Source organism: Apaloderma vittatum, unplaced genomic scaffold (assembly GCF_000703405.1).
Source record: "Apaloderma vittatum isolate BGI_N311 unplaced genomic scaffold, ASM70340v1 scaffold13433, whole genome shotgun sequence".
In the NCBI taxonomy this organism is placed as follows: Eukaryota; Metazoa; Chordata; class Aves; order Trogoniformes; family Trogonidae; genus Apaloderma; species Apaloderma vittatum.
The window spans coordinates 18,990-30,722 of record NW_009707566.1 but is presented as its reverse complement, the minus strand read 5'-3'; the positions used below and the strand labels follow the sequence as shown (position 1 = coordinate 30,722).

The 11,733-nt window shown below is 37.7% G+C and overlaps 1 protein-coding gene across 1 annotated transcript; it reads left to right on the top strand.

Moving 5' to 3' along the window:
• The first annotated feature begins 284 nt into the window (after positions 1-284).
• CENPU (centromere protein U) lies at positions 285-11,593 on the top strand. The gene is made up of 11 exons (XM_009866259.1): positions 285-332; positions 1,680-1,794; positions 3,223-3,328; positions 4,165-4,255; positions 5,319-5,388; positions 6,326-6,443; positions 6,843-6,921; positions 7,835-7,882; positions 9,235-9,296; positions 10,579-10,735; positions 11,456-11,593. The coding sequence occupies exons 1-11, from the start codon at positions 285-287 to the stop codon at positions 11,591-11,593; spliced, it is 1,032 nt and encodes a 343-aa protein (XP_009864561.1).
• Positions 11,594-11,733: the final 140 nt, after the last annotated feature.

The window sequence follows — 11,733 nt, the reverse complement described above, 5'->3', positions numbered from 1 at the left end:
CGGGCCGAGGGCGGTTGGGCAGCGTGAGGCGGGACCAGCGTCCGCCATTTCTTGCCATGGGCTGGCGGAGCCGGGCTCGGCATCGGGCCGGTCTAGTGCAGTGGTTTTCATGACTTGTTAAAACGACTTTGATGACTTTTATAGTGGCTGAAGCGTTGCACGTTGAGCTAACAAACCCTTCCCGTTCTCTCCCAGGTACTGAGACGGGGAAAGCAAATTTTCATCAGCCAAGTTTTCGGTAGCGCTGTCGGTTGTGTGTCGAGCAGCACGGACTGAGAAGCGAAATGACCTCAAAGAGGAAAACAAAGAGAAATTCTAGAAATACATTAAAGGTAAGTTTTGCTAGGCTGAGCGGAAGTAAGACAGCAGGTGCTTTTTGTGGTTTTTGCTGTGCTTTTGGGACAGCGGCTCTGGAGGTGGGCGCAGTGCTGTTAGCGTGGGCCTTCGCTGGGATCTGGGGTTTGGGGTGCTGGGTTTGATTTTCTTCCTTTAGGAGTGGTTTGTCATCCAGCAAAACGGGCCATTGGCTTTCATACAGGCAAAAGCTTGAAAAGACTTGTAAAATTACAGAGAACATCTCATAGGGGAAATATTTGATGTGCCTGTACTCTAACAAAGCTTGTGAGGCGCTGCTAAGAGCTAGTAAAATTAAAAGTGTCAGTATTTTCTGGTTGTAATTCCCTCTGTATGCACGCACAAATTAACGAGGAAATTAACTCTCGCGTTTGCAGTGTGAAGGACCATTTACAAATATTAAACTGTCTCCTATGAAGACAGACTGAGAGAGTTGGGGTTGTTCAGTCTGCAGAAAAGAAGGCTCCGAGGAGACCTTATTGTGGCCTTCCAGTATCTTAAGGGGGCCTACAAGAAAGCTAGTGATGAGGGGCTTTTTAGGATGTCAGATAGTGATAGGACTAGGGGGAATGGATTAAAGCCAGAGATGGATCAGTTTAGATTGAACGTTAGGAAGTTCTTCCCCATGAGGGTGGTGAGACACTGGCACAGGTTGCCCAGAGAGGGGGTGGAAGCCCCATCCCTGGAAGTTTTTAAGGCCAGGCTGGATGGGGCTCTGAGCAGCCTGATCTAGTGGGGGATGTCCCTGCCCATGGCAGAGGGGTTGGAACTAGGTGATCCTTAAGGTCCCTTCCAACCTTGTCAATTCTACGATTCTAAGTTCTCCTCTCCCCTTCTGCTTTACAGAAATGTCTGTGTAATACTTGATATAAAAATTCTACTGTTTAGAAGAAGTTACACTAAGCTTTTAAACTTTTTGAAGTGAAAGTGATTAAATTGGACAAAGATAGAAATCTATGTAATATAGAAATAAAAGAAGAAATATTTCAATGTCTGATAGGAAAAAAGGCCACATATGATACAAGCTAGCTATTAGACTGTTACAAGATTTCCAAGTTTATGTGTTTAATTTTATAAAATAAGGCTTGCACTGCAGTATAGTATCAAATAGCTGCATATATCAGTTTTATACTATTGCTTCTCTTAGGGAAATTAAAACATAGCCTGAGGAGGAAACACTTGCTTCAAATACTTTATATTGTAGCTCAGCATGATTCCGGTTAAATGTATTTCTAGTCAACCATTCTTGAAATTCATTGTCATATTTCATCTGTTTTACACTTAAACAGATGGATGAACTTTCTATTAATTTCATACCCATCCAGGAACATGAAGCCAACTCCCGTCGTCGTAAATTATTTTCACTTGAGGAGCCAGATGTCTCAAGGATATTGAAGGTAGCAGAAGGAAATCAACTTGAGGAGCCTGACGATTCATTTGGTTAGCATTACCTTGAATGTCGTGTAATGTATGATTTTCATGAGCGAACCATATGGGCAAAATATTTCAATGCTTACCTAGGAAGAGGTAGTGTTTCCTTGCCAGAAAAAGTTACGGGCAGGAGAGAGAGAGGTTTTTTTGAGAGCAACGTTCTGTCATTTTGGAAGTAACAGGAATAGGGCTGTAATATATGCACATAAAAGTAATCAGAAAAATACTGGCTATTCAAGTTTTATAGTCTGAACAGTAGATTTTCACACAACAGAACAATGCAATTATATAAGAATTTACATTTAAAATGGAAATTTAATAGGTGAAGTTTTTCTTTATTAAATTACACAAATTCTGAAGTGACACTTCTGTTATTATAACAGTATTTGTGGCAGCTGACTTAGACATTGACAGGGATGTTGTTCTGCTTCCAAATGTTACTTAAAAAGTCCACATTGTAAAAACACGCTGGTTTTGGTGAAGCATTGAAACTACTTTCGTGCTCTGTATGGGACTTGTTCAATGAAGCCTCGTTGTACTGGAAGAGAATCAACTGAGATGGAATAGGTGCCTCTGTGCAAAGTCCTGTATCGTTAAATATATAGATAGCTCTTATATGAAAGTGCCAGTAGAAAAAATATTTGAAAAACTGTAATTATAAGGTGTAGAGTTGTTCCTCAGCTGTAATAGTTATTACTCTAAGAAAACTATGGAAATATATGTAACTAGTAGAAAGAGCATTGAAGATGAGCTATGAAGAACAACGTAGCAAAAGGATTGTAGTAAGGGAAAGGCTGGAAGATGAAAAGCTGCTTTTTCCCTCGCTTCTGTAGTATGCATCAAAGCTATAAAAAGGATGCCCAGTAATGCTAATGTAAACTAACACTAAATTTTTGTGGCAGTGTGCTTGAAAAGAGAAATCTATTCTGTGGAAGCCACAGTAAAACCTTAAAGTTCTGAGAGTTCTCTTTTTGTAGCTACCATCAAGAATTCTGCATTTACAAACATTGCTTAGCAGCTGTAACTCCCCTCTCCTAGCAGCCGCTAAAGCAGTAAAAATCCTTATTTAAAAAACAGGTAAAATTTAGTAGCTAGTAGTTTAAATATATAGTAAATTGATATATGACATAACAAAGAGAGACTTTAACACAAAATGTTTTGCTTGCTGTATGCCATATGTACGTGCTGAGCTTTCCTGTGCTGTTGGTTTCATTCTGTAAAGAAACAGCAGGTAGATGAGTACAGAAACTATGAAGCTTTTCACTATAAATATATATTCTTATCATCAAATAATACTTCTAACAAGACTTCCGTTGTATTAGTGAGAAAACAACATACATTGTGAGTGCTTAATGTCAGGTATCGCTAGCATGTCCATGCTCTTTGCCTCAACAGATGGGAACAATTTTCATACAGTTTATTTTCTGGTCTTTATAGATCACCCTTTGCACAGTACTGCTGTGGATGCTTATGGAGAGGAACATTCACAAAACGAGTCACCTGGTCATGTTTCAGCACTGCAAAGAAAAAATACCGGAAGAAGGTTTGATGAAGAAAACAATTGCTAGCATTTCATTTTATCTTTAGATTTTTAGATAAAAGGGGGAATATGCTCTGTTTGTCAGGTTTCCCTAGATGCTTATTAAACAGATGCTTTAACCTGAAATTTCCCAGATGAGAAACCAGAAGAGTAAGTAAGGTTGAGGAATGTAGAAAAGAGCAGAATAAATTAGTCTGCCTTCTGTAAACAGTACATTGATTTAAGTATCTTCTGTATTTTTTTTTTTATATGAAAGGATTTTAAAATACCTCTCTGAGGTATTAATCAGTTCTTTAAATGCTAATGTCTAAAGTGAAAACGTGGAAAAATTGAAAAACACATAGAAACCAGTTAAATTATAAGTACCAAAGAAAAATATTCTAAAAATATTTTAATGCAAATTTTAGTATTTTTTTAAATTAAATTTGGTTTAAATCTGAAGTAGTTCTTATTTAAATGAAATAGCAATACAATAATAGTGCTTGTGCAAAAATGTATTTTTGGTGTGTTTCCTTATTTCCACCTCCCACCACGAAATCCTTCTCCATTCTTGCTAAAATCTCCTCATTATGATGATTTTGTCTCTATTTCGAAGTTTCTGCTCAATACAACATGGCTATTCCAGTGGTTGGTCAGTAAGACCAAATTGTAAGGGTTACTAAATTGCAAGGGTTGCTGTTGAGGGAGAAAGGTTCTGTTCCCATTGTAGGCCATTTGCAATTTTTTGTCTAATCAATACTAAATGTTCCCCAAAATACAAGATCTTATTGCATATATGGTTGAAGATCATTCTTTCTCAGTGTGTGATGGGTTTACATGAGGATTTTTTTTTTTCCTAGTAAAAAAATGCATCTCGCAAAAACGTCTGCTGGTGATATTGAGAAATCCAACACAGCTGCTTCTGGAGATGAACACCTTAAGGAGAATATGGTACAGAAAAAGTTGCATGAATATTATCAGTCAGTTTAATTTTAACTTCATGCCACGCCTGCATTGGAGAGGGAGGAATTTCTTGGTATTGCCTTAGTACTTAATTTTATCTGAAATAGTTAATCCACACAGTATTCCTGTAGATGGCCAAGTGAAATGCTTAAAATGACAGTTATCTTGTCAGTGGGGAATGTAAGTGCCAGGTGTTCCTGGATCCTGTAGCCCATTCTCTTGCTCATTTCTGAATATTTTTGTTTCTTCTTTCAAATATCTTCTTCGTATCTGGAATAAATGTTCATAAAGAATGACATACTAAATGGAATATAAGTCCTTTGTGCTTGTTCAGTATTGAAGGAAGACATGAGAGAATTGATTATTTTTTTTTGATAAAATTGATTTTGAATATATATTAAATTAAACAAGATACACTCAGTTTTTAGCAAAGGTTTTTCCACACCGAGACAACAGTTACTGTAAAATGGTTTTGGCCCGCTTAGTTTCCAGGCATACAGAGGGAGTTACCTGTCTGCAGACTTGGGAAAGTAAGCCTATGGTAAAAACTACTATGCTGTAGTTCGCGTACAAATTTTCTGTGCATTGAAATTTACTAGGTTTGTTGAAAATGTGTTGTAAAATTCAATGCAGATGTAAGTCTTTCATCAGTAAGCTGCATGTATGTACTGCTCCTGTCGAAATCCTGTTGTTGTCACAAGTTAGTTGAAGTAGAGAAGGAACTGGGACAGAAGGTGGGTGAGAAGGAGGGTGAGCAGGTGCTGTGGATCATCTCTGGGTGATGGCTCTGCTGAGCCGAAGGTCCCTGTGCTCCTTAAGATGTTCCTGCTCCTGCTGCACAGCCAGGGGCTGGCCTGGTCAGTGCGGTCGGGCAGCTGCTGTCCCGCAGAAGTGCGATTGCTGTGCTGCTATTAAACAGGTCAAAGTAAACGTTACTGACGTATCAGTCAGGAAATGCTTTCCTACATTCTGCCTAACTGCTGTCTCTTGGGTTTCTGAATGAGTAAACCTAGAGGTTTTTTTGGAAGTTGATCTGCTTTTTGTATCACAGAAGGCTCTGAATACCAAGTCCAAGGTGAAAAGGAAGCGACCTTCAGAGGAGAACATATCAGAATCTTCTGGTAAAGTAGGCTTTTCAACACTCCATGTAGCTATTCCTCATTCAAGAGGAGTCTTTTTCCATGACTCAGTGGTTTTGATTTCTGATATGTAGCATCGCACTTCTTCTAGAAATGGGAGGGTTTAGTTTCACTTTTGGTGTAGACAGTCATTAGCAACAGCTAAATTGGCGAGTGTGCCACGCAGCTCTGATCCCTGTGGTTTGCACCCATGAGGGAGTAAAGCATGAGTGTGCATTATTACTTGCACACAGCTGCCCTCTCTGCAGATGGAAGCCTGGGTCCACGGGTATGGAGCTGGGAGACACCTGAGTACCTCCCTTGGTCCAGAAGCCTGGAGCATCCCTGACTTCCAGTGTAGGCACAGCTGCTCGTGTAGAGACCTTTGAGATGGGGGCTCCAAGGCAGTAGAAAGAAACTTTTTCAGGTGTCTTCTTGCTTTCTTTGCCTTCTGTAACTTTCAAGTATTAGATTTACATTTGGAAGTATGTGAAGAAACTTAGTTTAACTTTTTCTGGAAGTAATTAATAATCCTGTTGCAAAGTTTAAAGAAACATATTTGTGTGTAGTTTTTTTGAAGCATATACAGTATTAATACAAAGTATATACATCTCATGGCTCTTTGAGTAATGCAGATTGCCCAAACTCAGCACAAACAGCTCTGTCTACAGTACACTGTGCAGTTTCTGTGCTCCTAGACTTGCTGGAAATGATGAATAATAACAGATAAGTTGTATATGATTGATCATCCAAATTCTAATGTGTTCCCAGATAAATCTAGTGTGGTTGCTCAGCCAAAGACAGATGAAATAATGTATCTCTCTTCTTAAGATTCATATTAAAATATTCCTAACTTTTAGAAGGCTATTTCAATGGTGGGCACAATAATTTTTCTATTATTTTAGAATATGTACCTGAATTGTTTATTCTGTTGTTTCAGTGGATAGCCCATGTTCTGTCCAGATTTGGTGTCCCAAAGAGCTGAAGAGATCTCCTAGAGATATTACAGAACTGGATGTTGTTCTAGCTGAATTTGAGAAGATAGCAGCAGATTACAGGTAAATATTCTGCTTTACTATGGCTGAACATTCAAAGTTTTAAAGACAAATTACCTAGAGTTTTGCTAATGGGCTGTCCTTTAGGGAACACAGTATTGCATAGTTACATTCTGATGTTATTTTAATGGTTATTAGGTTTCTGTGATACAAATAATTTTTTACATGAGATCCTGAGGTGTTCTCTAGGGATTTGATATTTTTTCAAACATAGAAACACATATCAGCTGATGATCTGCAATGTAGAAATTAATCTGTTACTAGCACTTGAAAGATCTGCAACTGCCTCTGCTACTAGCTGCTTAATATTGGGTTTTATTCCTTACTTGGAGGACTGTTTTAGCATGAAATTCTCTTCTACTAAACCAAATGAGTTGTGTTTTGTCCCCCCGACTTGTCCAGACAAAGCATAGATTCAGACGTTTGCAGAAAAGCTATCAGTGGCTTCTGTTCTGCTTTCAAGGAACAAATCACCGATCTTGTAAGTACACCATAACCAAAATCAGTTTTGTGATAGTGATTATAGAGCTGTGTATTACATAGTAGTCAAAATACCTGTAGATTTATATTGTCCTTTACGTAATTATTTTATGATACTTCAAATTGTATAATCTCGTGTCAGGATAAATAATATGAAAACACAGTTTGTGTGTATGATTTGCGGCTTCTGTGCTGGTTTTCATAAGAATTTCCTTTAGACACAACAGTGCTGTCATGCAAGGATGTTCCAGAATTGTCAGCTTTTGAGAACAGGGAAGCATCTAATAATCCTGAAGTGTTTGTCCGATAGAGCATTATGAAATAGTACTGCAGAGCTCTGTAATTGGAATGAGCGAACAGTTGTGTCAAACACCGTTTTAAAAGCTCATGGACTGGAGTTTTAAATGTTTGATCTAATCTTTACCTCGCATCTTAGTGGCTCTTATTAAGGCCTCTAACATAGTTCAGGGAAAATCACCCCGTTAACATATTGAACCTAACTGTAAAAAGTTTATTAGCTTGGAAGACTTAAGGTTTCTTTGCACTAATTATAACAAAATAGACTCAAAACGTTGTAGGAGTTGTGGTAAGTATAATGGTTAAGTACTAAAGCTATGGTTCTAAGTAATTCATTAGTATGAGCAAGTTTTAAAATTTACACATTTTATATAAAAATATAGAAAAATTAAGGTAAGTAGTATTATTGGTAGGTGGAGTATTACTTGCACTAACTGGGGCAACAATGTTGCTGTGGCATGAGGAGAGATGAAAGAATTGATGCAAAACTGATACACTGTAATTTTAAATAGCTCATAATGTTATTCAAAACCAGTGCATGCAACAAAGTTTTTTTGTGTGGATAAAGATGAAATCAAGATCCATAGTCAATCTGTAATTCTTCTTTTCCTCTGTAGATAGTTGAAGTCCAGAAATTAAAGAATATGAAGAAAAAAAATGCTAAGGTAAATACATACATATCGCTGGATTATGCAGCGATATGGACGTGGGCATCACCTTCCATCAAGAAGTTGATTGGAAGAAACAAAATAATTCACAAAAAGTGTGCTGCGCTTACAGAGTCAACTGCACAAATAGAATATATTGAACCACTAGAAGTTTTTTGGAAAAGATCTCAGTAAATACAATGGATCACAAACTCCTTACGTGTACTGCTATACTGGTGTAAAAAGAAGGAATGCACATGAGGATGTATAGGTATCTATGCATGTGAATTACTCTCTTTTTTAATAAGTACTGGTGAGGCCTCTGGAGTGCCAATTAAATATTCAGAGCTAACCCTCAGGAAACGTAGATGAATAGAAAAATCTAGGAGAGCAGCAAAGATAGCGAAGTGCGAGAATAGAATTGGATTGCTTGGTTTAAAGGAGAGAAGTCCAAGAGAGTTGCATTCCCTAAATACATGCAGAATTTTGGTTCAGAGGAAGGAAGTTCTTCTGTTCATTCAGAGCAAGTAGTAATTGACTGAACATGCACTGGGAGTATTGACAGGAGACGGAACTAGTGTAAGAACAGAGAAACATTGCGATGGGTTCATCAGGAGAGAGGTGAATACCTCATAGCAGAGAGATTTAACAGCAGGCTAAGGCACTGTCTGCCAGAGGTTTTCTGTGCCCAGATTAACATCTTCCACAAACCTTTTGATTACACACCAGCTTTTAACAAGTCAATAGAAAGCTTATTCTGGGGGATAGCGATTAATGCACTAAAGCCTTGTTAATTTGAGGTGATACAGTAAGTTACTCTGCATGTAAAACATTTTAATACACACCTAGAATTCACAGCCACTCAGAGTTCTCCTTATTTTGCCTCTTATACATTTGTTTAAAATCAGATTTGTAGTTGCTAAATTTAAATTTATTAATAGTTTTGTGGGGTTTTTTTAAACGAATATATTAAAGTTAATTGTGCTTAGTTCCTTAGTTACAGCAATCATGCTGAGCATACATTTCTACTAGTCTTCATTTTTAAAAAGGAAACAAAAACCTACTAGGATTGGTCATGTTTGAGTTCAAACTGTCACAAACTCCTTTTGTGTGCTTGTAAATCTAGTGTTCCTTAGAGAAATTCTGGATGGAGATGAGAGCTTGACATTTTAAAAAGCTTTAAAGTCTTTACAATACAAATGGAAAATATGGCAGTTTATAAGGTCTGCTATCTTGGAATCTTCCACACCCAGAATCAGAAGCATAAAACCTCAAATAAAAAAAAATTTAAAAAGCCAATAAAATTTGAGTTGTTTTGCCTTTGAAGTTACAGAAACTGTTTCAAAGACTTTCCTTACTGTTTGTTTCAGGTAATGACAGACATCAAAAAGAAAAGGCAGCGACTGTTGGAAATCAGAGAAGAGATAATGGGGTAAGTTTCTAATGATGCACAATAATAGCCTGAAGAACTTCAGAGTCTGGTATTTTATAACTCAGAAGTGCAAATAACTTCTGTTCTTTCATTTTATTTTGCTAAAACGACATCAGTTCTGTATTGCTTTCTTTTTTATCAAAAGCTCAGGATAACCTCTCCTTTCCTTATTTCAGTTGCCTAGGTAGCCATTCTTGCAAGTTCCCTTAGCTAACTAGTTACTGGGATGGTATTTCAGACTGTACGTTTTTAAGAAAAACTCTAACATCACAGCTGGAATTGCAAAGGTGATGAATCAGAAATTTACAAAGGTAACACAGAGAGAGGTTTTGATTTTGAGGTGGGAGACTGTATTTCTCTCTGCAGTTTGGCAGGGATGCCTTTGAGTGCATGGCTTGCTTCCATCTCATAGGGCCACACAGTTCCCCTTCCCTAACTTGGTATTGATCCCAAGTATCATTTAGACACGCAACACAGAGAATTGTGTTCTTTGGAAGAACCATTAGACTTCCCCAAATCCAGCTGGTTGCTAGTGACAAGCTCCATACTGAAGCTGCATATAACATACATGCTTTGAGATAACACTGTGGGGAACCATGGGCTTGGATTCACAAACACAAATGAAAAGCCCTTTCTCTGTGCCCATGGGAGTCTTGTTCCCTTTGCAGTACTATGGACAGCCTTGACTCAAAGAATTAATTAAAGGCATCCCTCAATATGGGTTTGAACCTCCTCCCAGACTGACAGCTGTTTTCACATTTATTTGTAGTGTTTTTATCTTCTGATCATCTTAAAGCTTTTTTGCTTTGCAACACTGTTAGATGAAAATAGCTGTTGGTGTTCAGTTTTCGGTGTGCTAGTTTAATGGATGGAGCCTTCCCGTTTACTTTGGCAAAGGCACGTGCAATTTGTAGATCCTGAGCCTGCTTCAGCGTAAGCACTGAGCCACCTCAGCCTGCCAGCAGGTGTGTACAGAAGCACAACGCCAAACTCAAGAAACTTCTCTTGAAAAACTTAGGTGCTTAAGACAGAGGTGGCTCTATTGTCAGACTCAAAAGAGAGATGTGCAAAACGGTTGGGGGTTTTTGTGTGTATGGACTTGGACACATGCTCCTATTTAAATAATACACTAAGTTGTACTAATTAAACTGTATGTTCCACTAACCTGTGTTTCATATTTCTGACCAACCTTTCCAATAAGTCGTCTTCAGAGGAAATATATTTATAGTAACTCATTAAATAAATATGCAGATATAGTCATCAAAGCTTTGATCTTTTCCAGAGCTGAACCACAACTGATAAAACTACAAAGAGAATATGCAGAGTTGCTGGAAAGGAAATCTTCCTTGAGGCAAGCAACTGAATTACTTACTGATTTAAAGGAGCTACAGCAAGACTGTTTGGATTACAGAGAAGGAAACCCGAAAGAAAAAGTAGTAGTAAGTACATATTTTGTGTGTGTGTTTCTGAACTGTTCTGGCTCAGCCCCTCAATCCTTTTTTGTCTTTCTGGGGCTGATGGGCATTTCAGTTAATGTTTAACTTATGTAGCAATATTTTGACAATTGTCTTTGTGGAAGCAACTTGAGAATTACTGCTGTAACTGTACTGTACTGTCTCATTTTCTGGGTCTCATGTTAGAAACTAAATTATTTCAGAGAGGATCCTGCTACCTTGCTGTCTATGTTCAAGAATTCAAAGAACATAGAAAAATTAACAGTTGTCCTCCAGTCTAATACTTTTTTTAGAAGCTGAAAAAATAATTAACAGTGAGAAACAAGTAATCAATTTCTTTTGTTGTTGTCGTTCAAAGGTATGGAAAGCTCTGGTGCTTACATGTCTATTCCATAAGTTATTTAGTGCTAAGAACACTGCGTGTGTTTCATGACCAGAGTAACTTCTTGTGTGGTCTTATACCTCCTTCCTCTTTTACTGTGGGGCTCAGGGCCTGGTGCAGTATTTTCCTGCTGACAGTGCTACGTGCCTGCCGCATGTAAGGGCAACCCTACTACTATGGAAGACTCTCTAACATGGTGCTGTTCTTCACTTTTTAAAACTTCGTTGCACCATTTCAGAGAGAGGAAAAAGAAATTCAGATATGCAAGTGATTTTTTTAAGAATTAAAAATACTGCCTTGTGCTTTTATTTCTTTAACAACAGTATGGAATTTCCAGCCTTCCTGCTCTTCTGCTGGAGTCACGGAGAATTCTAGGAGCAGAAAGACACTTTCAGAATATTAATAAAAAACTGGAAAAGGCTCTGGATGAACAAAAAGAGAAGTTATCAGAGAAACATTAAATGTTTTTTGACAGACTTTTGACATTTGTTAGGAACAATTATTAGAATGGTAAGTGCTTCAAGCTTATTTAATCATTGTTGCTCTATTTTGCTTCAATGTTTAAAAGAAGTCAGTGACTTAATCACAGATTGTGTCTTTC

Excerpts from the sequence above, each read along its gene's own strand:
- CENPU (XM_009866259.1), top strand. The coding sequence starts at position 285 with ATGACCTCAAAGAGGAAAACAAAGAGAAATTCTAGAAATACATTAAAG. Across the intron at positions 333-1,679 it reads ATTCTAGAAATACATTAAAG|GAACATGAAGCCAACTCCCG; the intron begins GTAAGTTTTGCT and ends ATACCCATCCAG. Across the intron at positions 9,297-10,578 it reads ATCAGAGAAGAGATAATGGG|AGCTGAACCACAACTGATAA; the intron begins GTAAGTTTCTAA and ends GATCTTTTCCAG.